Consider the following 27,321-nt stretch of genomic DNA (forward strand, 5'->3'; position numbering starts at 1 on the left):
AATATATTGCCGGCTATACAAATGGATGCTATAAAAGCTTACTATATAAACACGATATTCTAAAGTGTTATTATTAAACAAAGCAGCAATAGTTACGATGAGAGCCCTCATTCAATTGTATCTACCTATCGACTAGCTCTGTTTTGTAGCTACGATGATCTTCATTATGACCATCTACTACGCAAACCTTTTGAACTAGTGAAATAGCTTCTAATTGAGATTTTTGATTTCCACAATTGTCATAATATTATAAACATTTGAGAAATTAATAGCAAGAATAATATGAGAACGTGAGAGGCTTTAGAACTTTGAGAGAAGAAAAGTGAAAGAGATAGAGTACCGGATTGTCAGAATTTAAGCAAATAAAAATGGAGTGATTAGAGAGAAAGAAAGAGATAAAGGGGTATTGTCAGGATTTAAGAAATGAGTTGTGAATAAGTGAGGGAGATAAAGAGGGATAAAGATATAGAGGAAACGATATTGTATTCTGAAGTGAAGATGAAGTTCTTCCCCACTATATGGCTTCATTTTACCAGAAAAGCTACAACATTGGCCAATGCTACAAACCAGTTGGTATCAGAAAGAAAAGGGGGTATTATGAGATTTTTAAAATATGTATATCTTAATATATAAAAATCACGTGTTACGTTGTTTGTTTGCGATGGACTCCTAAACTACTGAACCGATTTTAATGAAATTTTTAACACTGTGTGCAGTTTGGTCCAACTTGAAAGATAGGATAGTTTATAACTCTCCTTATAGTCGTATTATTTATTTATTGCAAATTATTTGTTTATTATTAGCAAGGAGCTATCCACCAGTTGGTGGCGCTAACAGCAGTATTGAGTAAGTGTGGTATGTTACAGTAGATGGTGCTACAAACATTAAAAACATTAAATGAAAATGCGTTGTTTGAAGTTTATATTATTTGTGGTAAAGTTATACGAGTCTATGACTTCCAAAAACAAATAAAAATTGGGCGGGGCGAAGTTCGCCGGGTCAGCTAGTATGTATATATAGATTTTTTAAATAATATGTAATCAGTTTTCCACCAACTTTGTAACATACAAAAGGAACGTCGGCTACCCTATAAAATACATACATATGTACATATAAGTGATCAGAGTGACAAGCTGAGTATAGTAAGACATGTTCTCTTGTCTGTCTGTTCTTCTGACCACCTGTCTGTATATGAAGAAGTAGTAGCCTCTCAGTTTTCGAGCTACGGATCTGAAATTTTGAGTCCGTCCTGTCCACCTTACGAAGCTGCTCATTTGATGAAACCGCCAATATCGGGCCACTATAGCATATAGCTGCCATACAAACTGATCGGTCGAAACCCAGTTCTTGTATAGAAAACTTTTTTATTTAAAAATATATCTTCACAAAATTCCGTCAGGATCATTGTCTAAAGCAACAGTACCCTCCCCGAAGATTATATTCAGATCGGATCACTATAGCATATAGCTGCCATACAAACTGACTGCTTAAAAAGGAGATGAAGATCTTTTTGTACCCTATCATGCTATAAAAAATGCACCTGTAGAGTGTATTACAGCTTCGGTTAATGCGTTTTCGTTTTTTTATATACTTCAGTATTCCACTAGAAAGATCGTTTTATAAAATGAGTGCGCTCTAAAGCATCTGTTGACGTAACAATTATTTACTTAATCTTCAAATATTTATAACTTCTTCTTGCCACAATGACATTTTACGCTGTTTTGCTTATATACAAGTCATATAATAGTCACTTCCACATAATTTAAATAAATAGTCCACACATATTTATATTAACTCACTTATTTTTCAATGTGCGGCCACGAGATATGCAACTTTTTCCCTCAAAATTATAACTCCAAAAAATATGCTAGTAATTTTTCAACAATTTAACTGAGATTACAGTGATATTACAGCAAAGCAAATAGAGATTTATGTTGCATGCGGGTGGCATTCGTTTGCATAGCTCAACATGCAGAGTCACTAACCAAATCCGCACTGCCGCAGCGGAGCAAAGGATAAACAATTTGATGAATGTGTCCACTGGCTGACCCTTAACATGCCATAAATGAAGTTGCGAAGGCGCTACGTGGTAGTCAAGTGTATATACATTACATATATAGTATGCTTTATGCATGTTAGTTATGTGTATGCATGTATGCGCCTCCCGCTTCCATTTAGGTGCCACATTCACGCCCACTCAGCCACACAGTAGCCATAATTATTTTGTACGCTTGCACGCCTCCGCCTACTTTTGACGCTATTCATGAGGGCTTATCTCGCATAATATAGGTATATGTACACATATGTATATGTAAGTATATACTAACTAACAGTTATGCGTGCATATGAGCGTGCTGTGGGTATGACAGAAGCTTGGAAGTTGCAAGCAAAAAAATATGTTTATGCGAAGCCCTTTACAAATGGGTAAGCTCAGAAGCTGTGTATACATATGCACCTATGTAGATATATACATGTATATGCTCATATATATATATATATATATGTGCCTGTCTGTCCGTCTGTATATATGTCTATACATAAGCTCGCACTCATCCTCAAGTGCCGCAGCATATCTCATTTATTTACCTTGCGCTCTGGCTGCTCGAGTCACAGCTGCGCGTTCACCATGCGGCATATATGTATAAGCCCCTTTTTGTCTCTACATAAGTCATACTACCGTGCCACGCCGCTTGTTGGCTACTAGTGTTTACAGCATCAACAGTATTCATATTTCAGCAAAGCAGCTTATCTGCTAGCAATTGTTGCTGCCGCTGTTGACCGCATGGTGCAGCCGCTGCGTGTGTGTATGGTGGGATAGGTCAAATGGACAGGTCGTGCTGCCACTAGTTGGCAGCTAGTGGCCACTGGCCGCTGTGTGCGCTGGCTGTCAAGATATGTCAGCACGCACAGATGGCTGCCACAGATTGTGACCGAGTTGATGCTTTGTTTCCACTTGTGCGGACTGAATGTGGCGGCTGAGAGGGCACTGCTTTGTGTGAGTGTGTATATGTAATTGTAGGAATTTAAAGGATTTTGGAGCGTTTGGTTGGATTTGTGAAGTTAATAAATGGTAGTGACGATTTAAATGAAGCTGGTAAGCCCCTGAACGAAATGTCGGAGACGCAATGGAATAGATATATGCGTGAGCTAGTCCCTCGGTTTTTGAGATACTGTTCTGAAATTTTTCACTTATCCTTTTCTCCCCAAGCAGCTGTTCATTTGTCAGAACTGTCGATATCGGATCACTATAGCAAGTAGGTGTCATACAAACTGACTGATCTGAATCAATTTCTCTTATGAAAAATTTTGTATTTTACGAGATATTTTCACGAGATTTGGCATGGATTATTTTCTAAGACAACGGTATAATCACAGCAGAAATTGTTCAAATCGGACCAATTTAGCATACAGCTGCCATACAAACTGACCGCTCCAAATATAGTTCTTATATGGCAAAGTCTTTTATTTGACGAGATATCTTCACAAGATTTGGCACGAACTATTTTCTAAGATAACGGTATATTTACAACAGAAATTGTTCAGATCGGACCACTTTAGCATATAGCTGCCATACAAACTGATCGATTCAAATTAAGTTTTTATATAGAAAACTTTTTTATTTGATGAGATATCTTCACGAGATTTGGCACAGATTATTTTCTAAGATAACGGTATATTCACAGCAGAAATTGTTCAGATCGGACCACTATAGCATATAGCTGCCATACAAACTGACCGTTTCAAATCAATATAAAGATCGTTCTATGCCATATGTTGCTATAAAAAATGGACTTGTGAAGGTTATTTAAGGCTTCGGTGCAGCCGAGGATAAATTTTTTTCTTGTTTTAGCTATATTTTGTGACAGCAAATGGTAGGTCCAAAAACTTTACTAAAAAAAAATATATTTTAGAATTAATATTATATTTTCTAAAAAAATATTTCTCTTATATTTCTAAATTCTGCAATCCATTTCAATGCTTAAACGCCCTAAACCACATGCTTACATACTTACCCGCACACACACAACTACAGATTTAAGAAATTTTTGCACACAAAACTATGTTTTACTTTATATCTCAATGTTGCTCATACGCCACAGCGCACCTTCACTGGTCTCCCCACACACACTCACATTTAGGCACGCAAAACTAATCCACACTGAAAAATTACTGTGAAAAACTCCATTTAAACATTTTAATTACTCTGCCACATGTTAACTGCTACCCTTGCATGCTGAATTATCACTATAACAACAACAATAGCAACACAAATAAATAGTAGTTTACTCGTAACAGTTAGTGCGTCAAGCGGCAGTTGACTGTTAGCTGGAGGCTGTCGGGATGTGCACCGCCACATGTGCTACCGTTTGTGGCACGTACCATTATGCCGCTGCTCATGTGTGCAACTTTTAAAACAATTATGTTGAGGTGCGCGTAATTCACACTTTTCCGCTTTCCGCTTGCCGCTTGTGTTTGCGTTTTGTGTCATAACATTTTCACCGTTTCACGCAAATAGTTTGACGCCAATTATTTTTCACTTTTACGCAATTTTAATTCGTTTGGGGTGTGATCATTATAGTTTTGCTTGCAGAGATTTTGTGGCAAGCAAAGTAGATAATGGCTTTAACCTTCTGGCGAGAAAAGTTTATAATTATTTCGCGTAGAAAAGTTTTATTATAATTAGTGTGGAGGTTGCTTAACCCAAAGCAGTTTATAAGGTGATTTTTTTTTTTATGTGAAAATGAGAACGATTATAGTGTATCACTCTATTTTAGAGCTGAGATCCGTCGGAATCACGGTTGTGGGGTATTTGTATCTACTAAAGTTTATACTAAGCGTTAGAAGTCTTTCTGATCTATATACCATATAGATAAGTAACTCTCAACCTTTAAAATGCTTAAACTGAAGGTTTCTTTCTCTTTTCCTTTTCTTGAGTTTTGATTATGAGCTAGGTTATAAAGCTTTTCCGTCCGTGGTATAAAGAAATTTTTCTTTAAAAATACTCAATTTCATCAGAAGATAATTTGTGTTCGGAAAAAAATGTTTTTATGCTCAACAAGTTATCTGAAACACAAGGGTTCGTTTGCAGCTATACGTTAACAGCTTGAAATGCCGTCCCACAGTTCCCTTATACCGAGTTGCTGATCAGTGCTCTCTGAGATGACGAGTGCAAGTCGAGTAGGAAACCGTTTCGCTGTCGGTTGTGATAGTAGCTTCTCGACGTCATACCTTTCCAGTACTTGTTACCCGTTCTTTGATGTACAGAGGCGGGCGCTTATCGGCGCTATGATGGTTCGAGTCGATGTTGGAGCCACGCAAGTCAAGAACATTGGAGACACGTCCATCTATCACATCATGATAGAGCTGGTTTCGAACTTTTCGATCCATAGACAGGCAGGCAGCTTATGAATTTTTTCATTCCGGAATCTAATACCATAACCATAGACAGCCAGGCAGTTTTATGAATTTTCTATGCTGGAATCTAGTACTACAGATAACCATATTTCGGTCCCCGGCAAAGTTGATCAGCCTCAACCCATTTGGGGATGTTTCCTCGTGGAGGCTGAATTTACCGACCCTTGCGCTAAAGATACCTTCTTTGCCCACCCTAGCGTTAAAGTTGTCAAACACGATTTTGATATCATGGCGGGGGCAGCTCTCATAGGTGCGCTCCAAGCCCTGATAGAAGACATCTTTGGTCACATCGTACTTCTCTTATTTCGAGGCGTAGGCGGAAATCCGCGATGTGTTGAAGTTCTTCGCTTTGATGCGGACTGCGGCTAGACTTTTATACACCGGGGTGAATTCTAGGACTCGATGACAGAGTTTATCTCCCACCACGAATCCCGAATTCGGGCTCCTTACGTACTCGTCTCAGTCCTTGGCCCATCCATCGCACTTCTTGGACGGCGCTGATGTCAGCCTTTACTCTTACGAGAACATAGACCAGCTGGGAAGGAGTCAGACGTTCCAAAATATTGCCAACATTTTTAGGCAAATATGTTAAATAAGAACTAAGCACAGCTAAAACTCATACATACATTCCTATTGCCTTTCAAATGTGTCCCCTTTGAACCCTACTGAAATGATTTAAACCGAAAATGGCAACTCGCCTGTCGACACTTCATCAACGGCGCACTAAAATCTAGCAACAATGGCGACACAAGCCTACAATAGAAAGCGAAAATCGCAGAGTGGATGCAAAAACAAGCACAACACATGCAACATAATTGAAAAACAGTGGCAAGCAGCCTACTTTACAGCCGTGTTGTAGGCATTTTAGGCAGACGCTGGCAGCAAGCATGCTTGGCACATATATAATACAGCGACTGACAGGCGCAATGTCATTACAATTTGTTGTTGCTACCAATGTGAATTGCACACACAATGCGCTAAGCAGCAGTAAACTTGCAAACAAGCCACATTGCAACATTGCCGCATAGCAGCACGCATTCTTTATGCCACCGCCGAATGCAAAGGCAAAACTGAGTGCCACATAAATACAATAGTGTTGCAGGCACTCAAACAAAAATACAATAAATTTATCTGTGTGTGTATATCTGTAAAAGCATGCATAAACGCTGGCAACCAACAATTGTCATGCATTCCTGCTTGCGCTTGCGCATGTGGCACGTTTGCGCCGACAGTTGCGGCAACTGCCTGCAATTATCTTTGTGTTGTTGTATGTACTCTATGCAGTGTCTTTGACCACAAAATAAGAGCAGCATTAAGAACTTATTCGCTTTGTTGTTGTTTTGTGTTGCTCATTTTGCTTTTTGCTCCCGCCTCAACGTTCTCCTTTTTCTGTTGCTGCTGCACTCCTTGCCAGTTGACAGCCGCCTGCTGTGCTCATCGCAATTGTCACAAAAGCTGCCGCAGCGTCAACTGTCAGCCAACTGCGTATATATGTTTGCGTGTGTATGCCGACAGTTGCATGCATCCGCTTACACTTCCTTCCGCCCACCACCCAGCCGCGCAATCCTGTCTTGTGTGCTCATCCCTGTAACATTCAGACGCCTATCAGCCACTCTTATCTCTTCAATTCCAATTCAAAATGTCTATAACGAGTTTTTTGCCAGCCGTAACTAGCTTGCTGGCCGCATGAGCCATAGTTTGTTGCATAGCTGGCTAACTGGTTGCATGGTTTATCGCATGGTTGGCACTGTTGGCTCATCAATTGCTTGATTGTGGCAATGACTGTGGCATATTGCAAGCAGAATTTCATTTGATATTGATTTTTATTGAGTTTTGTGTAATATATATCTATAAAAAGATATATAATAAGTATACATATATACTTATATATATATATATATTTAAGCGTGTATATATTTTCTGTACTCGTTCTTTATACTTCTTCATTTTCGGTGTCCTTCTTCTAAAAATAGCTCCCTTCTGTGTTTGTCATATTCGTATATTTACTTTCTCATGTGAAAAAGAGCAGGTGTCTTTGGGACTTCAAAGTAGATTCAATCAAAATTTGCATTTGATCTGGCAGAAAAGAGAAGCGCATGATTAATTGGATGCGGAATAATAAAATTGTACTTCGGATCAGTATTTTTATAATTTTTACTTTAATAGAATACCAAAAAACATTAAGCTTCTCTAGATTATACCTTTTTCTTGTTCTTAATTGGCGTAGATAACGCCTACTCGGTTATAGCCGAGTTTACAACAGCGCACCAGTCGTTCCTCCTTTTTGTTGTTTGGCGTCAATCGGTGATTCCAAGTGTAGCCAGATCTTTCTCCACCTGGTCTTTCCAACGGTCTTCCTCTTTCTTTGCTTCCTCCGGCGGATACTGCATCGGATACTCTCAGAGCTGGAGTCTTTTCATCCATTCGGACGACATGACCTACCCAGTGTGGCCGCTATCTCTTAATTCGCTGAACTGTGTCAATGTCGTCGTATAACTCGTACCGCTCATCGTTCCATCGCCTGCGGTATTCGCCGTTGCCAATACCCAAAGGACCATAAGTCTGCCGCCGAACCTTTCTCTTGAAAACTCGTAACGTCGAGTCATCAGATGTTGTCATCGTCCATGCCTTTGCACCCTATAGCAAGGCGGAGATGATAAGTGACTTGTCTCTACAAGTTTGATCTTTGTTCGTCGAAAGAGGTCTTTACTTATCAATTGCCTACTCAGTCTGAAGTAGCACCCGTTGGCAAGAGTTTTTTCTTGCGTTGGACTTTGAGACTGACGTTGCTGTTGGTGTTAATGCTGGGGGCAGCTCTCATAGTTGCGCTCCAAGCGCTCATTTAAGACAACTTTGGACACGTCATCCTTTTCTTCTATCGGGCGTGGGCCAGACCCATATGTTGAAACGGGTGAATGCCAGGACTCGGCGACGGAGTCTTTCACCCACCACAAGTCCCACACCGAACTTATGCTCGTTTATATGTTGACTGTAGTAAAAGTCACAAGGATTTACTCATCTCACTTCTTGTCCCGTCCATCGTACTTCTTGGACGGCGGTGATGTCGGCTTTGATTCTCACATCAACCAGAAGAAAAGCGGCACCTTTTCAATTAAGAGACCGGACAATTAAAAGGTGCATGCCCTTAAATCGTAATCCTTAACGGGTTTGCAATGGTCGTCATCAAAAGGGGTTCTCTCATCCGAAACTGTTTTATTCTTTTCATTGGGGGTGTTTCTTTGCGTGGCGAGAGGAGATACTTCGTCTAAGCTGAGAGGAAAGTTTGGAGTGGACATTTTCTGACCACCAGACCATCAGTCTTAGCATTAGGCTACCGGATCACAGTAGTGTTTTTGAAGCAGACGTGCCTGTCGTAGGGGTTCTTATTGGAAGACTCAGGTTGACACATTTCGGCAGTTACCTTCCTGCACTCCGAAACTGGCGGTCTCTACAAATTTCTGATTGGCTCAAAGTGCTTTCTCGATTTCTAAGGATCTTATGATGTATTATATGGGAGTTTTAGGTACCACAACCGCCGGCGTTGTGTCCAACTGAGTTCCCAGTTCGGATCGACATCTTAAGCTAACCTAATCTGGCTGCAGACCCCAGTTAGTCAAAATATTTTACTAACTCGCGCCAGCCCATAACCGTGAGCCAGTCACTATGTTCGCCACTCTTCCCTTCGTGCAACTGTTCTGAACGACAGAAGAAATCACTTAGCAACTAACATGAAATATTTTTTAAAATTATTTTTCAACACATTTGCTTGAAATACTTTCGCAAGCCTTCACCGCTTTGCACCGCAAGCCTCTACCAATTCCTCGCGTTGACTTTATAAAATTCTAGCTTAGTCTCAATACCACTGGGACGCTATTCCTATTTATTAGTTGCATGTATGGAGCACCATTGTATGCGCACTATACCGGTTTTATTGCATATCTTATAACATACGCTTTGTTGTTTTTGTCATTTATACATTGACGCATTCTTCATTGCAGCACAATGGAAATCTCAAATGTCTTCTTCCACAACTTCGTCTGCTTCTTTTACTGCTACTACTTCATGGCAATCGATAGCATTGTGTTGCATGCGAATCGATTGAGTCGCCGCTGTGAGATGTTGCCACTCGGATGAGACTCCATACTTACAGACATACTTAGAAATTTATTTATAAATCAAGACAGTTGCTATTGTGTGCCCGTATGGTGGCCAGTAGCAGCCGTGCTATGAACTATGAGTACTTTAATGTCATGTGATGGCGCGATCTTTAAGCGCAACTTGTAATGGTGATGGCAGTGTTGGGTTTTTTATACCTTCAACAGGGTACTTGGAGCTTGTGGTTTGTGTAACATCTAATAGGAAGCGTCGAAGACCCTATAAAGTAGATATATATAGTGTATATAAAGGATCAGCGTGACGAGCTGAGTCAATTCAGTCAAGTCCGTCTGCTTTTTTGCATTCGACCGTCTGTTAATACTAGTCTCTCAGTTTTTGAGATATCGAACTGAAATTTTGCTGACGTTTTTTTTTCAACAAGACCCGCCGAAACAACTATAGCTTATAGCTGTCAAACAAACTGACCAATCCAACTCAAGTCCTTGTATAGAAAACTTTTTTATATGACAAGATATCTTCATGAAACTTGACAGGGAGTATTATCCGAAGCATTGCTATAAATTCCGAACACTTTGTTCAGATCGAACAACTATAGCTTATAGCTGTCATACAAACTGACCAATCCAAGTCAAGTCCTTGTATGAAATCTTTTTTATATGACAAGGTATCTTCACAAGATTTGGCATAGATTATTATCTCAGGCTCCGAATTGTTCAAATTGGATCACTATAGCGTACTTGTATATATGCAACTTAAACTTACCGTTAAAAATTAAGATAAAGTTCCACCTGTAAAGGGTATCAATGCATAGCTTAGCTAAAGTTGAAGTTTTGTTTCTATTTTTTTCTTTGTTTTTATTGTAGTATTCTCTGCTGGCGGCGTATTTTTAGTTTTCTGCTGATTTTGTGAGCAGTCATTAGTTCGCTGTCAGTCTCCCCAGAGATTTCGTGTCTCTTCGCCAAGACACACTCCAGCGGCTGTGAAACTGCTGCGCGCATTTATTACTTCTCTCAGTTTCACATGAATTTCAGCAAACGAATTAAAAATGCACGTTCCTCATTTCATAAAAAAAAATTTACCAAAAATTAAAATATAATAAAATATATAACAAGTACAACTTTAGTGCCGCCACCATAAAGCCGTTAAGTGGCTACCCACATAAGCGCTTGTAGTGCGGCAATTATCAGTAATAAAAGTTATGTGAAAATGCCATAAAAGATCGCGCATAAAACTCTCGGTTTCGTAATATTTTTGCATTCATGTCGAGATCGTAAGCCAAAGACACTTTATTTCCTTGTCTTAAAGAGTACAACAAGTCGTTTTTAATATCCACAATTTTTGCATTACACTTTTTGCCAGCACTGTCACTTTACAACACCGCTTGCTGTTAGTATCTACTTGTATTGTAAAATTTTATTTCGCCATTTAAGTATTTCAAAGAATACATTTCGGTTTTTAGTATCGCTTTCCGAGTTTATTTTGCGCGATCGTTAAAAGATACAGTGAACAAGCTGGCATTACGGGGTTTATTACAAAACAACGAAGAAAACAATGTAGATTTGATATTCAAGCGGAGTGTGAAATCCATTAAAGGAGGAAACTTGATTAGAATGTGTGGTTTCTGTGTATTTGTTCTAGATAGTATTTAGAATTGACTTGAGTGATTGTAGTAAAGCACAGACAGCACAACAGCTGAATACCTCTAATACTATATTTCTGATCTAATGAGGTGTAAAATCGGATCTACATAAGATTCATAAGAAACATATACACTTTGGTCATACATACTTACTAATACTTAATTTGATCTCAGTCAGTTTTATGTATTTCTTTGTTCCAAAAATCGGAAGTGCGATCATACGGACTAAGAGAAAAATTACATTTTCACATACTTGAAAACAAAAGTAGGCCCCTAAGCCAATACAATAACGTCAATGCTTAATCCAAAGTTCCATACACTTGCTATAAGCCTCAGCTAGGTTGACTATCAGTGCGAAATTTGGAGTTCCACTTTTCGTGGTCAGTACTGGTCATTTGATGAATGTAGGTAGCCTCTCCTCAACGTCGTTTTTTGCAAAAAATTCCATATCTTTTGGTGCGAGTCTAGCATTGACATACTTCATACTCAAAACATTAACCAAAATGTACCGAGTTGACCCATAATAGATGGTAAGGTCCTCTGGAATCTGTCTGATATCACTACGACGGATTTCAAGCACTGTTTATTTAACCTTTTCGATACAGATAACATTAAACAAATACTCAAGGGGTGATATAATGGGTTTTTCAATGGAGAAAGTGAACCAAAAGACGTCATAATTTTTCCTGCTCATTCGATTTATAGTCATCATAATCGTCCTATAAGATCAACAATTGAGCGTGAAGTGGAAAAATTTTAATCCACAGACACAGTCCAAAATGTTCCCGTGTCAGTGAGACAAATAAGTGTCTGTAGTGTCAAGAATATTGTTGCCGTTGGAGGAAAGACCTAAATCAGTCTCTCACACGTCGTTCTCAAGCGTTGGTCATCTCTGTGACGTTGTTGTGGCGAATTTTGCGAAAAGATCTTGACCTCCATCCTTACAAGTGTAAATTAACGCAAGAACTGAATTCCCTTGACCACCAGAATCTTGTATGTTCATGAATTGAGCTGATACAACTTGAAAATAATTAAGAAAAATCATCTTCAGCGATGATACTCATTTCTGGCTGAATGGCTTCAGCAGTAAGCGAAACATGAGTTATTGCAATTCACATGTACTCCTTGGGTCACCATTGCATTCCGAAAAAAATACTGTTTGGTGCACTTTATTGGCTGGCGTAATTGGGCTATACTTCTTCCGTAAAAATCAAGGCCGGCACGTTACTATGAATGGGAATCAGTACCGCTCAATGATAACCGAATATTTTTGGCCCGAATTGGATGATTTGGACTTGGACAATATGTGATTCCAACAGAACGGCACCACCAGCCACACAGCGAATGTCACAATCGATATATTCAAAATCCAGTTTGGTGAACGTGTTATCTCACGAAATGGCCCAGTCAATTGGCCGCCTCGGTCGTGCGATTTGACGCCGTTAGACTATTTCCTGTGGGCTACATCAAGTCTATACGAGGGCTGCTATATATATTTCTGGCCTAATAATGAAAATAGGCATATTTATCAACGAAAATGGTTTTATTGTTTTTCAAAATATTCTCCATCAAGATTTATACACTTTTGCATGCGCTCAAACCAATTTTCGAAGCACTTTTTCCACTCCGATTGAGACACCTCCAAAATATGGTTTTTGAATGCTTTAACAGCATCTTCTAGCGACGAAAATCGTTGACCACGCATTATTTTCTTGATGTGTGCGAATAAAAAGAAGTCATTGGGTACCAAGTCTGGGCTGTACGGCGGATGACCCATCAATTCGACGTTTTGGCCGGTCAAAAAGGCGCTAGTTTGAGCCGATGTGTGAGAACTCGCATTGTCATGGTGCACAATGATTCGTCTTCTCTTGTTCGTTTTTCGAATTTCTCCGAAGACTTCAGGCAAACAAATGGTGGTGTACTACTCAGAATTGACCGTCCTACGTTGCTCAAGCGGAACAGTCGCAAATGACCAGTTTTGCCGAAGAAACAGGCAACCATTTGCTTCGAAGTGCTTCTTCCACGAACAACTTTCGTTGGATTTGGCTCGTCTTGGAAGACTCACAGGGTCGATTGCTGTTTTGTTTCGGGCTCATACGCGTAGATCCATGATTCGTCACCTGTGACGATCTTATAAACGTCTTTTGAAGCACCGCAATCGTATTTTTTCAGCATATCTTTACACCAATCCACACGAGCCTTTTTTTGAGCGATTGTCAAATTGTGCGGGATCCAACGAGAACAAACCTTTTTTACGGCCAGGTGTTCATGCAATATCGAATGTATGCTGGTGGGAAAAATTCATAGGCATGCCTCTATCTCTATCGTATTTATTAATATTTGACAACATTTAGGTTGGACTTTTTCCGAAATATGTATATTTCTTTGCTAAGACGAATATCTTTGCTGACACCACTTATGGATTTGCACAAGCCTTATTTACAACAAACTACTCGTATTTAACTGGTGATTAAGCAGCTTAATTGTCGGCGCTTCGGACTTTGAAGACGCCAACCAGTTATGCGCCTGAGTGACCACTGACAGAAAACGAAATTCCACTTGTCATTGCTTCAGCATACCAACTGCTATGCTAAACATTCTAAAGTGGCACTAACAGTCCGAAAATTTTTTGGCAATTAATGCGACAAAATACTGGTATTTACAGCGGACTAGTGGCAACCTTAGAAGACAGAGAAAGCCGCTGATGAAGTAATTAGCTTTAGAGAAAGTTGCTTTAGAAAGAAAGATGTTTCAGCCAAATCAGATATTGGGTGAAAAGCAAAGATGGAAATAGTAAGAAAGCTGATTTTCAAGATTAAAGATAATGAAAGGTCAGATTTGTTGGAGTCAAACTTTGAGAAGTTTTTAATTTTTGTACTCTACTTATAGGTATTCCATAAGTAGTACGAGTACAATTATTTGTATGTATGCTATTTTAAAGATCAGACTTTTGAGACTCAACCAAACTGACATTTTAGAGTTTGAGTTGATTTTACTTTAAGCTAATTCAAAGTATTTAACGATGGAATCCATAATTTTATAATAGTACGAAAGTGTAAACGATATTTCCACCGAGTGTTAAGCCGTCATCTATAATTGGCTGCCAGAGCTTGAGACAAGAACAAGCACTTATAGCGCTCAAAAGAGCTGGCAATTGCATTTGATGCACCACCAGAGTGGCGTGCAACTCTTCGGCTGCGTGTCAAAATTGACAAGCGTTAAATGTGACTACTCCTTCTGAAGTATGGACTGTCATGGTTGTTGTTGTATTTGGTATTGGACGATGTTATCGTAGATTACTTATATGTCTATATGTCGACACTCATATGTGCCTACCGATATACATACATATATTCCAATTGGCTTGTGTCATTAGGCTTGCGCCCGTATTTATTTGCTTGACAGTTGAATTGTCACATTTGAAGTGTTGGATATCGAGTGCTTCACTGATAACGTTGACAGTTAGGTAAATATTTATTTGCGCCACAAGTAAGCATACAGTCGTAGTATTCATATACACGTACAACAGAGAGAGATAGACTCGAGTGTAAATTTGCTCGAGTATATATTTATAGTTTCGAGTTTACTGTGCAAGCAGAAAGATATCAACTAAATAAATATTACTTTATATTCAGCAAATAATGCATAAAATTAAATACATTTATGTCTCTGTTGGTTGGTAAATACAAATATATAAATTTCTACAATGACAACAATAACCATATGTGTAAAATTTCATAGCGCAAGTGAAGCTTCATGCGATTGCAGCAATCTGATTGTGACTTATATGTGCTGGCATGCTATGCTATGCTATGTAAGTGCTCCATTTCGAGTGAAAGTCAATATTTGCTTTAACACATTGAGTAAATAGCAGCACCGGCGGCGTTTGCGCTCGACAATGGTTGTTGTTGTTATTAACAAAATATTTCTATGTGTGTTTGTTGCAAACAGAATGAAGTGTAAGAAGCATAATATTTAAGAGCTCAATTTTATTTTAAAACTTTTATTAAAGGAGTCTCTCCTGTAAAAAATTTAAAGGCAATTTTCATTTTCAATAGCTCAAAACTGAACTGAAAAGTTTTAAGAACTTGAATTTGTTTTGAAATTTTTTTTCTTTGAAAATAATTAAAACACTAAAAAAGCTTGTTTATGTATGGTAGGCGAAAGCATCGAAAGCCGAAGTGCGAAACTGTAATCCGCTAAACCTAGCCTAATCCCAACTCAAAACTCTCCGACGGAACCACCGGCTGTAAGACTTAGACTCGTTGAAGAGACAGAACATTTAAAACTCCTCTGTTGTACGAACTGACGGCCACCTCTATACTCTGTACACGTCGGACTGTTCGGACTAATGTCATTATGGAATCGGCAAAGGTAGCTTCTAAAGCTCCCAAGTCCACTAAGTATTTGGCTCAGATGAAAATTCAGGTTCCCATGTCCTTTGTCTATCTTCGAGTTGATGTCCGGTATATCCATTGCCTGCATCCATATTACGAAACTCATTGCTTTTACTATTAAAAATCGCTGGTACACTTTATACATTGTGTCGAGCATACACAGAGATCGGTACGATGAATATTCTTCAGGCGGTCTCTTTGGTTAGGGAGAAGAACCAAAAATACCAACCGATAGGGTTAAATTGACTCAGCTCGTCATATCTCAGACTTTTTTTCTGGATCTTACTAACTTCGTGCCAAATTATACAGATCTATATAGTTAGCATCCCAACGGCAACCTTTTTGACTATCCCGTTTTCGAGAGGATAAAGTTAAAAGACCTAGGCTATCGAACCTTCAACCAGATATGCTTTCCGAGCTCGGAAACTATTTTTGCGTTAGCTCAACTTTTCCTAACTCTATGTCCAACTATGGACGCCGAAATATTAGCGGAACTCAAAGTCCGCCACTTTCATATCCAGATCTTTTTGTCATTGTTACCTCCATATACTCAACTTTTAGTTAAAGATCTATATTACAATGTGGCAGAAAGTGTTTTTTATTAGAAAATATTTGATATAAATTTCTCGACAAGCGTATTTGATTAAATTAAGGCTACTAAGAAGCGGGCAATTCAAAAGTCAGTAAGCTCGAAAGATGTCTAGTAGTTCCTTTGCATTAATGTCGCTCTCTTTCTCTCACTCAGAACGCAAAAGCTATCCGTAAAGCCTCAACTGCCTCTCTTTTTCTCTCTAGATAACATGTTTCCTCTCTAATCTTTTCCAAACTTCACTTCATTTTCTCAGCTAACACCATGAAAGGAATACGAGATTACGATAGGAGACAGTAAGTGCTTCCATTCGAAACATTTCTCCGACACTATACCACCACTTCTTTGATAACATTTCCAGCAGCCTCAAGCGTTTGAATTTTTCTAAAATGTCATCTAATCTCACTAGTGAATGTCACACCATTTTTGTCGTATATAACCATAATATCGCCGCTTCAAACTGTCAATTGCATGCAGCAAGTCAAGTCATCAAATCGCTTCCAATGTGCAGTCATTCAACGCTCGATTGTCACTCATTCGGTTAGCCTATCAACAACTGCTGCTGTCGCCATCAAATACTACGCTGTCACCTCTTAAGCAAACAAGCATACGCAGCGAACAAAAACAAAATCCATAGATGCAATAAAACTTTTATCTGTCGCCAACAAATCGCCTGCAGCAATAGCGGAATCTTAAATAAACAAATATAGTCAATTCACGCATTGGCGCATGGCTTTCCCCCACCCCGCTATGCTATATGTGGCTTCCAACTTGACGGCGTCAAAGCATTCCTGACAATGTCAAATGTTGTTGTTGTGCCCCATTGGGGTAGCCAACGTTGTTGTTTTTGCGCTCATATTTTTTTCTGAATTTTTCTAGTTTTTCCTCCATTGTATTTCCTGTTGTCGTTCAAGAGATGCGGAGAACTTAGCAGTATATATGTACTTATGTATAAATATATACTATATATTTTATAGATCCGCTAGAAATATGTAGAAACTCTGCTACATTCCTACTTTCACTATTGTGATTATCTTCTAGCGATATTAAAGTGTCGAAGAAATATAATATTTCATTGAGAAACCCTGTATGAAAACTTGCACGAGTCTATAGAGCTCTAGTTGCCTTAGAATATATAGTACATGACTACCCATCCTTTCAAAAAATGTCCACAGATTGTAACTACTGTTTCCAAAATTCTAGCTCCAATATTCCTCAAGATACTAGTCTCTTTTAGAAGCTGTTGAAGAAATAATACTATACTACGAGTGATAATTGGTAGAAAGAAAAGTACAGTACTAGTTCTGTTAGGAACTCTTCCTAACTACTTAATTCTGAAACTAATGTTGAAACGTTTCAGAAATAATTAACATTGGAACAGTCTTCAATATTTTATTCAAAGTAAGCTATATAAAATCTCGGAAACAAACACCTATCCTTTTCAACTAATGGAAGTAAGGTTCCGCAGGATAAATAATGGAGGCTCTTCCGTCTAAGGGTGAAACGAGATATAACCTGAAATGCATATCCTAGACATAACTAAGCTCTCCAATACTCAAATGCTAATTGTTTTCGTTTATACTTAAGTGTTTCAACATAATCGATGTTTAATTTCTCATCTTTCTTCTTACTCTCTTTCCAGGCGACATACTCTCTGGTGTTTGTTTCGTCGGTCAACTGGATACACACTCACTTGGCGTCTTCCTCATACTACCGCTCTGTATTTATCTCTCCATCGGCGCACTCTTTCTACTCGCCGGCTTTGTATCGCTCTTTCGCATACGTACCGTTATGAAGACAGATGGCAAGCGTACGGATAAATTGGAGCGTCTCATGATGCGTATCGGTTTCTTCTCAGGGCTCTTCATATTGCCGGCGCTAGGTTTTCTTGGCTGTCTCTTCTATGAGTATTATAACTTCGACGAATGGATGATACAATGGCATCGCGATATTTGCAAACCCTTCTCCATACCATGTCCGCAGTTGCGCCAGGATGGTTTGGAATCGCGGCCCATCTTCCAGATTTATATGGCCAAATATTTGTGTTCAATGTTGGTGGGCGTTACGTCGAGCGTGTGGTTGTATTCGGGTAAGACGATGGTGAGTTGGCGTAACTTCGTCGAGCGGCTGCAGGGGAAGGACCCGCGTACGCGTGCTCAGGCTTATGTCTAGTTTAGTTATTAGTGTCGTCAACATTATTATTAAGATATGTAAAAGAGTGTGTGTGCTTGCAAGTTTCTCTTTGCAGTTGTTGCGTGAGTGAGTGTAATATGTGTTTGAGTTATTTTTTGAGCTTTTTTTTATTTTTGAGTGTATTTTGTAAAATATTTCAGTAAAAATGTTAGTGTAGTATCCCAAGTCTCCTAAAAATTACTTAACACATATAGATATATAAAGCCTTGTTGTTTATACCAACTGCTCAATAGCTTATTTGCACTCAAATGAATTGAGTGAAAGCCAAAATGTTAGGTTATATGACAATTAAAACTACTTAAGAAATGAGATTATTAAGTAATACTGCTGCTTATGCTTGTATGTGTGTGTTTGAGAAATTTTTGTATTGAGTGTTATTTATGTAGGTGTGTGCTATTTTTCAACAGTTATTTGCGTTTGTAATATAATTGAGTGTTTTAGCCATTTTTCTGAAACTTTTGAGTGCAAATGTTAAAAAATTACGGTGTGTTAAAAAGCTCAGCGATTTCCAAATTTTATAACAATTATGAAAAATAAACAAAATTAATTTTTAAGTCAAGTTTTTGGGTCTAAGGGCTTCAATTGTACGTATTATTAATATAATGTATTTTACTTTAAATATTTGATTGTGTAAAAACTTAACGGATATATTTAGTTTGTAGTTGTAAAAGCTTTACATGTGCCCTAAACATAGTTGTAAAGAAGTAGACAGTTAATTTATTTTTCGATAGATAAAGAGGGAAGGCAGTTGAGAAGTTCAAAATATACAAAAATTTGGAAAATTGGCAACATAGCCAAGTGAAAATTGAAGAGAGTTTAAATTATATAAGATCTTTATACTTTTTTGGTAAGACATTTATTTTTTACTATACTATTTTGACCTATATGCGATCACGAGCCTAAATGGCGTAACGTAAGAAGCAATATGCTCTTTTGAGCGACCGTGAGCGATTTAAGCGCACTCCACTTGTCAGATAAGACAGAAATGGTTAAGAGTCTAGTTAGTAATATATGTAACTTGTTGAAGAAATAACTTTAAATACTGTGTTTCACAAGTTCATAAAAGTCAAAAAGCTCTTTGAAGGGATTCAAAGCAATTTTAGATATCTCCTTTTGACAGATAACCAAAAGTATAAGTATTATTCTAATATGGAATAAGAGCTTACGAAATACGTTCGTCTATTTTGAGATCATTGTAGAGAGATATGTATATTCAATATATTTTCGGACATATGGCCTCTTTTACTGATATTTTCTCGAAGTATACAGCGAAATAGCTGAAGCAACGGTTTCAAAGCACCTTAATCTATTTCGAGAAATCAATATGTTGAGCTAAATAGCGCATATTTTCGGCCCTGGTATAGATTTATTACTGCATTTTCGACAACTTTACCACAATAGCTGTTATAACGGTTTTATCACTGTTGAATAAAGTATGGATTTCACAGCCTCTAACCTTTCACTCTGCTTATTGGGGCTTTAAATATGTTAAACGGTTTATATTTTTAGCAAAATATATCGATTTTTTTATGGTATAGTTTTTTATTACGTCATAATTTGACAAAATGATTTTTTTCAAAAATGATTAATTACATTTCGTTATAATTTTCCTCCAATTAACTAAATGTGTTTTGTTAACAATCTTTATATTTCTCCAAACTGCCTTCTCTTCAAAATTAAACCTAAAACTCGAAAATATAAAGTAAAAAATTTTCAAAATACAAAAAAAAACTACAACTGACTTTCTACTAAAGCAAAGAACCATAAGAAAAACGTCCTCCATGTGCTAAATATTTAAAAATAAAATAAAAAAATAAACATACTAAGAATTAAGACGAAATGTTTTGTTACACTAGAATTAAGCTGGTACAGAATATTGAAAATAAAATATGTAAGGGAATTATTTTAAAATAATTTTCTCTTTAAAAAATAAGCTTGCATGTTAAAATTTAAGCGCGACAAAATAAAAACACAAAATAATTAATAAAAATATTTAAAATTAAAAAAAAATAATAATAAATAATAATATATTAGCCTGTAAAAAATTAAATAATTTAAAATAAAAATAATTTGTTGTATAAAAAGTAAAATTCACTTGATTTTTGCAGCAATGACGTTATAGTCATAATTTTAAGTTTTCCTCGCTCAAAATATTTGTAAAAAATCTTATTATATTAAATTTTACAATAAAGAAAATCAACACTTTTTTGAACAACAGGCACTTTTGTTAGCTGAATTTCTTAAATTATTATTGAACTGGCATACAAATAATTTAAAAATAAATATTTATGTAATTTAATTGAATTCATGCAATTTTTGGCTTCAATTATATACTTTAAAAGTTTATATACTAGAAAATAAATTTTAAATTTTTGTTTTAATTTTTTATTAAATATGACTTTGACTGAATTCAAAAAATTTTTTGAGATATTTTTGATTAAATGTGTCTGACAAAAAAGTAAAAAAAATGTAATTTTTTATTATATTAATGAATGAATAAATCAAAAATTCTTTTTTAAGACAGTTTGATCAAAAATGGTTTTGAATGAATTAAAAAAAACAAATTAAAATATTATAATTTGACAAAAAATACTTATTTTTGAGAAAGAAAGTTAATTTTTTTTCTTCAATCATAAAAAATTAATCAATTTTGTCATGCAACATTTTAGTTAAAAATTGCTGTTTAAAAAGTGCTTCAAAATTAAAATAAAAATATTAGTATTTGCTCATCCGTCTTTTTTCTTTATATTAAAAAGTATTTGAAACTGGTTTCATAATTTCATTTATATGCATTTTAGTTCTTCAATATTTCTATTTTTGCATATAAGAAAAAAATTTAATATTTGTTTGTTCTATACACCATTTAACTAACTTTATTGTATTATATAATACATATAGATTTACATACATACATACATATATAATGTTAAGCAAATGAAATTGAATGAATAAAATAATTGTATTGTTAAAGACTGAAAATAAAATGTGTTTATATTTATAACCTTTGAGCGATAAATATCGCACTGACATGTTAGATACAAGAAGACTTCAGCAACAATGCGAAAAAGAATCATATCCTTCAGCAAATCAGCATTTCCATTGTGGTCTGTATAATAAAAATAAATGTTTCTCTTCAATTCACTTCATAGTTCCATTTTAAACAAACAACTATACAAAAAATTAGTGAAAATAAAGATAAAATCTTTTGACCAATATTTTGGCTTCTACAATAAATTTCAAACGATTGCGACCCCTTTCCCACCTTACAAACAATAATTGATTTCAATAAGCTCACACGTCAAATTTATAATGAAAATCTTCGATTCATAACTTATCCACCAACAGCGGCAACAAAAGTATTCACGGGAATCCAGTATCAATGTGTTTATGGATACCTCAAATAGTATACTATATGAGCAAGTAGCGATTTACCTTTAATGTCTTCTATTATGCACCGTGGTGCAAAACCCTGAGTCCTCAACCCATAATTCCGTCCTCTTTTTGCGAATAGCTTCGCGCAAATGACGCAAAACACTTCAATAGTATTCCTTGTTGGTAGTTTGGCCGGTCGGTAGGCATTCAGAGTGCACCACACCTTGATTATGGAAGCAAACTGTGAACAGGTTTGATTCTTGACCTGCTTTGCCGTGGTATTTTCTGCTCGAACCAATCGTGCTTTCACTTTTCTTAGGCTCAATTGAACTTTCAAAATGGTTTTCATTCATTTTTCCGATATTCCAACGAAGTCACTAAGATCTCTGGATGTTAATCATCGATCCTCAAGCATCTACATATTCCTTTATTTTATATATTTATTTTATATTGATGTCTGTTTGTAAGCACTACGATTTTTTTAAGGCTTATTCTTCATACAAAGCTTCCATGGATGCCAAATATCGTGAAGTGAGTAAGGAAGGCATCGATGGCTTTATACTTTTGGTGTACGCCAAAGGTTCGGATTTTCATCAAAGGTGGTGGTTTGGCTCTGTGGAACCGTAGTCAAGCCAATAATGTAATGGTACCGTATTCGTCTGGTGGAGAGCCCTCAGGTAAGTGTTGCCTTTGCTAAGAAGGTTGAACGCTGCCAAAGAGAAGCTCTCATGGAATCATTTCATCTCATCTTTGATGCACTGCTGACTACACCAACAATGACACTTAAAGCTATTTTACACATAGCACTCGCGGACATTGTCGGTAGGTGCATTGCCGCGAAGTCCGCTACAAGGCTCGGGGAAGCTGGGCATATTAAGGGATGCGAACAAAGACACGGCGAAGTTCTCTCCTTCTTAAGCTGCATTTATAAAAACTTTAATCACTGCCTCGCAAAGTCTACTCATGCCGGCTTTTCGGGTCACATAACTCCCGCGAAATATGGAAATGAAGAGAAATCGTTGGAGAAGATGCGCAGTGAGGTTTTTTCGGGGATATGTCGAAGCTAGTAGAGAAGATTAGAGGAGAAGTTTTCTGCATGGAATTCTTCATAAATTTTAGCTTCAAGCTATCGGACTACAGTAATTGTTTTTCACACAGAAGGTGGCGTTCGATGTTGATATGAAGTGCAACTCTCTTTCAAGGAGACTAGCAACACCAGTGCTGAGTTCCTGTTTTCACCAGAAATAACATCAAGCTACTTCATCATCCGACTTCTTTGAGTGTCTGGTCATACCGGAATGGCAGCTAAAAAGACGACGAGATGGCCAGAAGGGCTATTCTTGCCCCTCTTCTATTAAATTGGGAACGTTTTAGATCTTCATTGACATCTTGAACACCGGACGCGAATCTTGCATGCCCTTAGCAATCGCTGGCTGACGACATGCTCCTGTAGGACTGTAAGATCATTTTGACCTAAAGTAAACGAGATATTGCGAACTACTTCCATCTAGCAAAGATCATCTTGCCGCAATCGTAGGGGTTCTTACTGGATATAGTACAAAGTCAGATGGAGGCTGGTGATTTGCAACCAGGCAAGCACTTTCTGTCCGTTATCCAGCTTTTGCAACACTGAGGTTGAAACATCTCGGCAATATTACCATCGGTGAACCAGGAGACATAGTCGAAACTGACATTGTGAGTCATTGATGTCATTGTTCGGGACTTGTAGAGTTTGGTCTTTGCTCGTCGGGAGAGGACTTTACTACTCATTCATTCCGAAGTAGCACCTGTTGACAAGTGCGATTCTGCGTAGGATTTCAAGGCTGAATATCCTATTATTAACTGAATTTAATTTACTTCAACTGATTCAAGTATTTTTGCTTGCTAAACTATATTAAACCATATTAAAGTGACTTATCCAATATAACGCTACTTATTAGTTGCGAAACGAAGTAAACTTTTATACCTACACATCGAAATAAAATAATACTTTGCAGACGGGAGTTGCGAACACTCCAATACATAGCAGAATAAGCAGAGAATTAACAGCAACAACAATGATAGACTGAAAGTTAATGGATTAAAGCAATGTAATAGCACAATCACAGATTTACAACATTATATGTGAGGAATTAAATATACAGATGGCGACGAAAAAGATGGCATCGCTGACTACATAGTATGTAACGCCTTAGAGTATTCCTACCAATGCATTAAAGTAAAAGGCACCACAAAAGCTTGGACAGCAGCAACAGTAATCGAATGAGCTAACAGATTAGCGGTCAAAGCTGCCACCGGACGCTTCGAGCACCCTTGGAGATTTATGCCGAGTGTAAGCTTAGTAACTTTAGCGACTATTCTCCTGTTTGCTGTGTTCACTACTATGCCACGCATTTGATTCCTGTTCTTTCCGTCAACTTTTACGTCCAACACTTCTGTTCTACACCTATTCATGCCTTGTCGTCTCAGCACAACCCACATAAAGGTTTCTTATAGTTATATCTGTCATTGTCGGTATATTTAAGTACAGATATATACATTTATCTGCCTGTCTTTGCGGCACCTTCTGCAGCTCGTGCTTGTTTTTGCTATGCTTAGCCATTATTAAGGCCATAAAGTAGAAGACGGCTATTTTGTGTTTTACGCAGCCTTTATACATATATATTATGTATATGATTATGAGCATAGCGCTAGCTGCTCTTGCGGTCGTTTTATGCTGCTTTGATGGCGCATTTTGTGGCAGGACCTTTTTGTACCCCGTTAAGCTGACTATATTACTGGGCTTAATTATACTTAACTACAATTTGTAGTTTCATAAAAATTTGCACCTAGAAATTTAATGAGTTTTACTCCTTATAGTTTGTTGTTGTTTGTAATTTGCTTGGCTTAGATAAAATGAGCAATACTAAAAGTCTTGCTTATCTTTGTGGGAGAAATACTATTTTTGTGTGCTGCTGATAGCTGAAGTGGGATACTTTATAGTGTAAGAGGCTTATATTACTACTTAACATTGCTGAGAATTCAAGTAGCTGCTGAAGGGCGTAGTCTAATTGGGCTACACTACATATGAAGAGATATTATATAAAGTCGGAGACCAAGTAACATCTCAAAATTTTTTTTAAGAAAGTATAAGCAGCTCATAAATTGTATAGAGAGGAATTGAAATCAGTATACAATAATACAAATTAAATGTAACAGCTTTTCTTCATAATAACCAATATTGTGCTCTTTTTAGAGCAATAAATTTCCGAAAAAGAGTTTTCCCAGAGACTAGATGAATAAAATGGGAATCGTATAATCTTGGTTTAAACTTCATTTCATTATTAACTGTTTGTTATTTTACTACCACAAATATTTATGTAAAAGACCACTTCACTGTCATAATTAATTCATAAAAGTAAAACGATAGCTTTTTCTTTTTTAACTCAGCAAGACTCTGCTGATCTGACGCTTTGTGATTGTTCGCCAATTTTTCTCAGTGTAGGAGAGTAGTTTCTTATGTCAGAGAATATTTTTAATTTTTTCCAAGTTTTTCTCTGCAATTACGTATTCAGAACAGTTTAATATATTAAATTTCCCAACCCGCGGCTATTACATCAATTTCAGTTGAAAATGTTTAATAAGTTACTCATACGCCATGTCGTATCCATATATTTTAGAGTAGTGTAATTAATAATCGCTTAGTTTTACCTAATATAGCGTTCCTCAAGATCTAAATTTTTACATATATTCTTATCTCACCAGGATGCAACTCATTTGTCGTAACCAGGAATATCGGACCACTATAACATATAGCTGCCATACAAATTGGTCGTTCGAAAACAAATCCTTGTATGGGAAACGTTTTTATTTGACAAGATATCTTCACGAAAATCGGTAGAGATTATTATAGGCAACAGGTCTATAGATGAAGAAGAAATTGTTCAGATCGGACTACTATAGCATATAGCTGCCATACAAACTGAACGTTCGAAATCAAGTCCTTGTAGGGAAAACTTTTTTATTTGACAATATATCTTCACAAAAATCGGTAGAGATTATTATTGGCGACAGGTCTATAGACCGCGAAGAAATTGTTCAAATCGGACAACAATAGCTTATAGCTGTCATGCAAACTGAACGTTCATACTCAAGTCCTTGTAGGGAAAACTTTTTTATTTGACAAGATATCTCCAAGAAATTTAGTATGAACTATTCTCTAAATTCGCACTATAATCTTTGAAGAAACCGCTCGGATCGGGTTACTATAGCTTATAGCTGTCATACAAACTGACCGAACAAAGTCAAGATAACGATTTTTTAAACAAATTCTTTCTTGATGTTATAATTTTTTGAAACCCGTTCAGTTAAAAAAGATCTCAAATTAAGTTGTAAAAATTGTAGTATTTTATTGAAATTTTTTTTATTCCAAATTTCAATATTTTTTTACCGGTTTAAGCTTACTGATCTATAAATTTGTTTCTCCGATACTAAGTTCAACTATATTATTATATTAAATTATTTGTAATTCCAATGCCATCAGCATCGCCCTACTTCACGTTATTCCTACACAGACAAATATAGTATTTCTTTGTGCACAAACTTTCTCTATTCCAAAAACAAACAAAAAGCTGATTTTTTCGACTATCGAAATGGAATTTTTCGCGTAGCGTCTAAGCCCTAGTAATGCGCTTTTGGTCGAACAATACAATAAGTGAAATGAACCAGCAGCAGAACAGAGAAAGTAAACACCCAAAATGCGGGAGACAAAGTTTGTTGAGCACAGAAAGACACAACAAATTACAAAAGCCAAAAATAATATACACACATGCATATACATACACACATATTTCTATTTGCCACATACATATGTTTGTAGTTGTATCGACTGTCTAAAGCCTCAAACTGGATAAAAATCGCAAATGAAGCGAGCGCAAGACACAAAGGCGCAGACAGCGCGCGGTCGCGGGCGGAAAGCAAACGAAATGCAATTAAGCAAAAGCCTTGCGGACAAACGGGCACAAACAAAAATATTTGTTGGCCACAAAAATGGCTCAAGGATATTTGCTACAGCAACAAAGCAAGCAAATCCTTTATAAGCTTTCATGTGTGTGTGTGGTGTTTTGAGTTGTATGTGTGCAAAAGAAACAGCTAGAAAGTTCATGATCTGAAATTGTATACAATTATATACACATGTATGTACGTATATACTATAGCAGCTTCTCCGTATATACACCTAAGCCTTCAGCTACTTTATATCTCGTTTAATAGTGTTAGTCTTTAATGCTGTGCAATAGTTATCGGTGCTGGTGTGGAGTGAACCAGCGACCATTTAGCAGCGCATCAAATGAAAAAGCAATTAAAGGCACTTAAAGTGTTTGGAAATGATTTCGGTAATGTGCTCGTAAATCTCTCAATGTGCAACTAAGTGGGATAATGAGCATATTGGATGGTAATACGGTGAAAATATATGGTTATTGAAGATTGTAGCTTTAAAAGAAGGCTTAGAAAATAATTATCGTCAGCCAAGAAGACTCTATAAAACTTTAATGCTTGTTCTGATCATCAGCCAGTCCACAAACCTTAGAAATCTCTAATAACAGTTCTGGACCCCTTTAGCA

At 37.0% G+C, this 27,321-nt stretch overlaps 1 protein-coding gene across 1 annotated transcript in view; it reads left to right on the plus strand.

Annotated features, from left to right (window-relative positions):
• The window catches only part of LOC105224044 (frizzled), a 204,220-nt gene extending 183,891 nt beyond the window's left edge, over window positions 1–20,329 (plus strand). Inside the window, exon 5 of the mRNA XM_049457093.1 lies at window positions 17,799–20,329. Within this exon, the coding sequence (XP_049313050.1) occupies window positions 17,799–18,328 (530 nt within the window). The 3' untranslated portion in view covers window positions 18,329–20,329. The remainder of the gene's footprint in view (window positions 1–17,798) is intronic.
• The last annotated feature ends 6,992 nt before the right edge of the window (window positions 20,330–27,321 follow it).

This window comes from Bactrocera dorsalis, chromosome 5, assembly GCF_023373825.1.
Source record: "Bactrocera dorsalis isolate Fly_Bdor chromosome 5, ASM2337382v1, whole genome shotgun sequence".
NCBI lineage: Eukaryota > Metazoa > Arthropoda > Insecta > Diptera > Tephritidae > Bactrocera > Bactrocera dorsalis.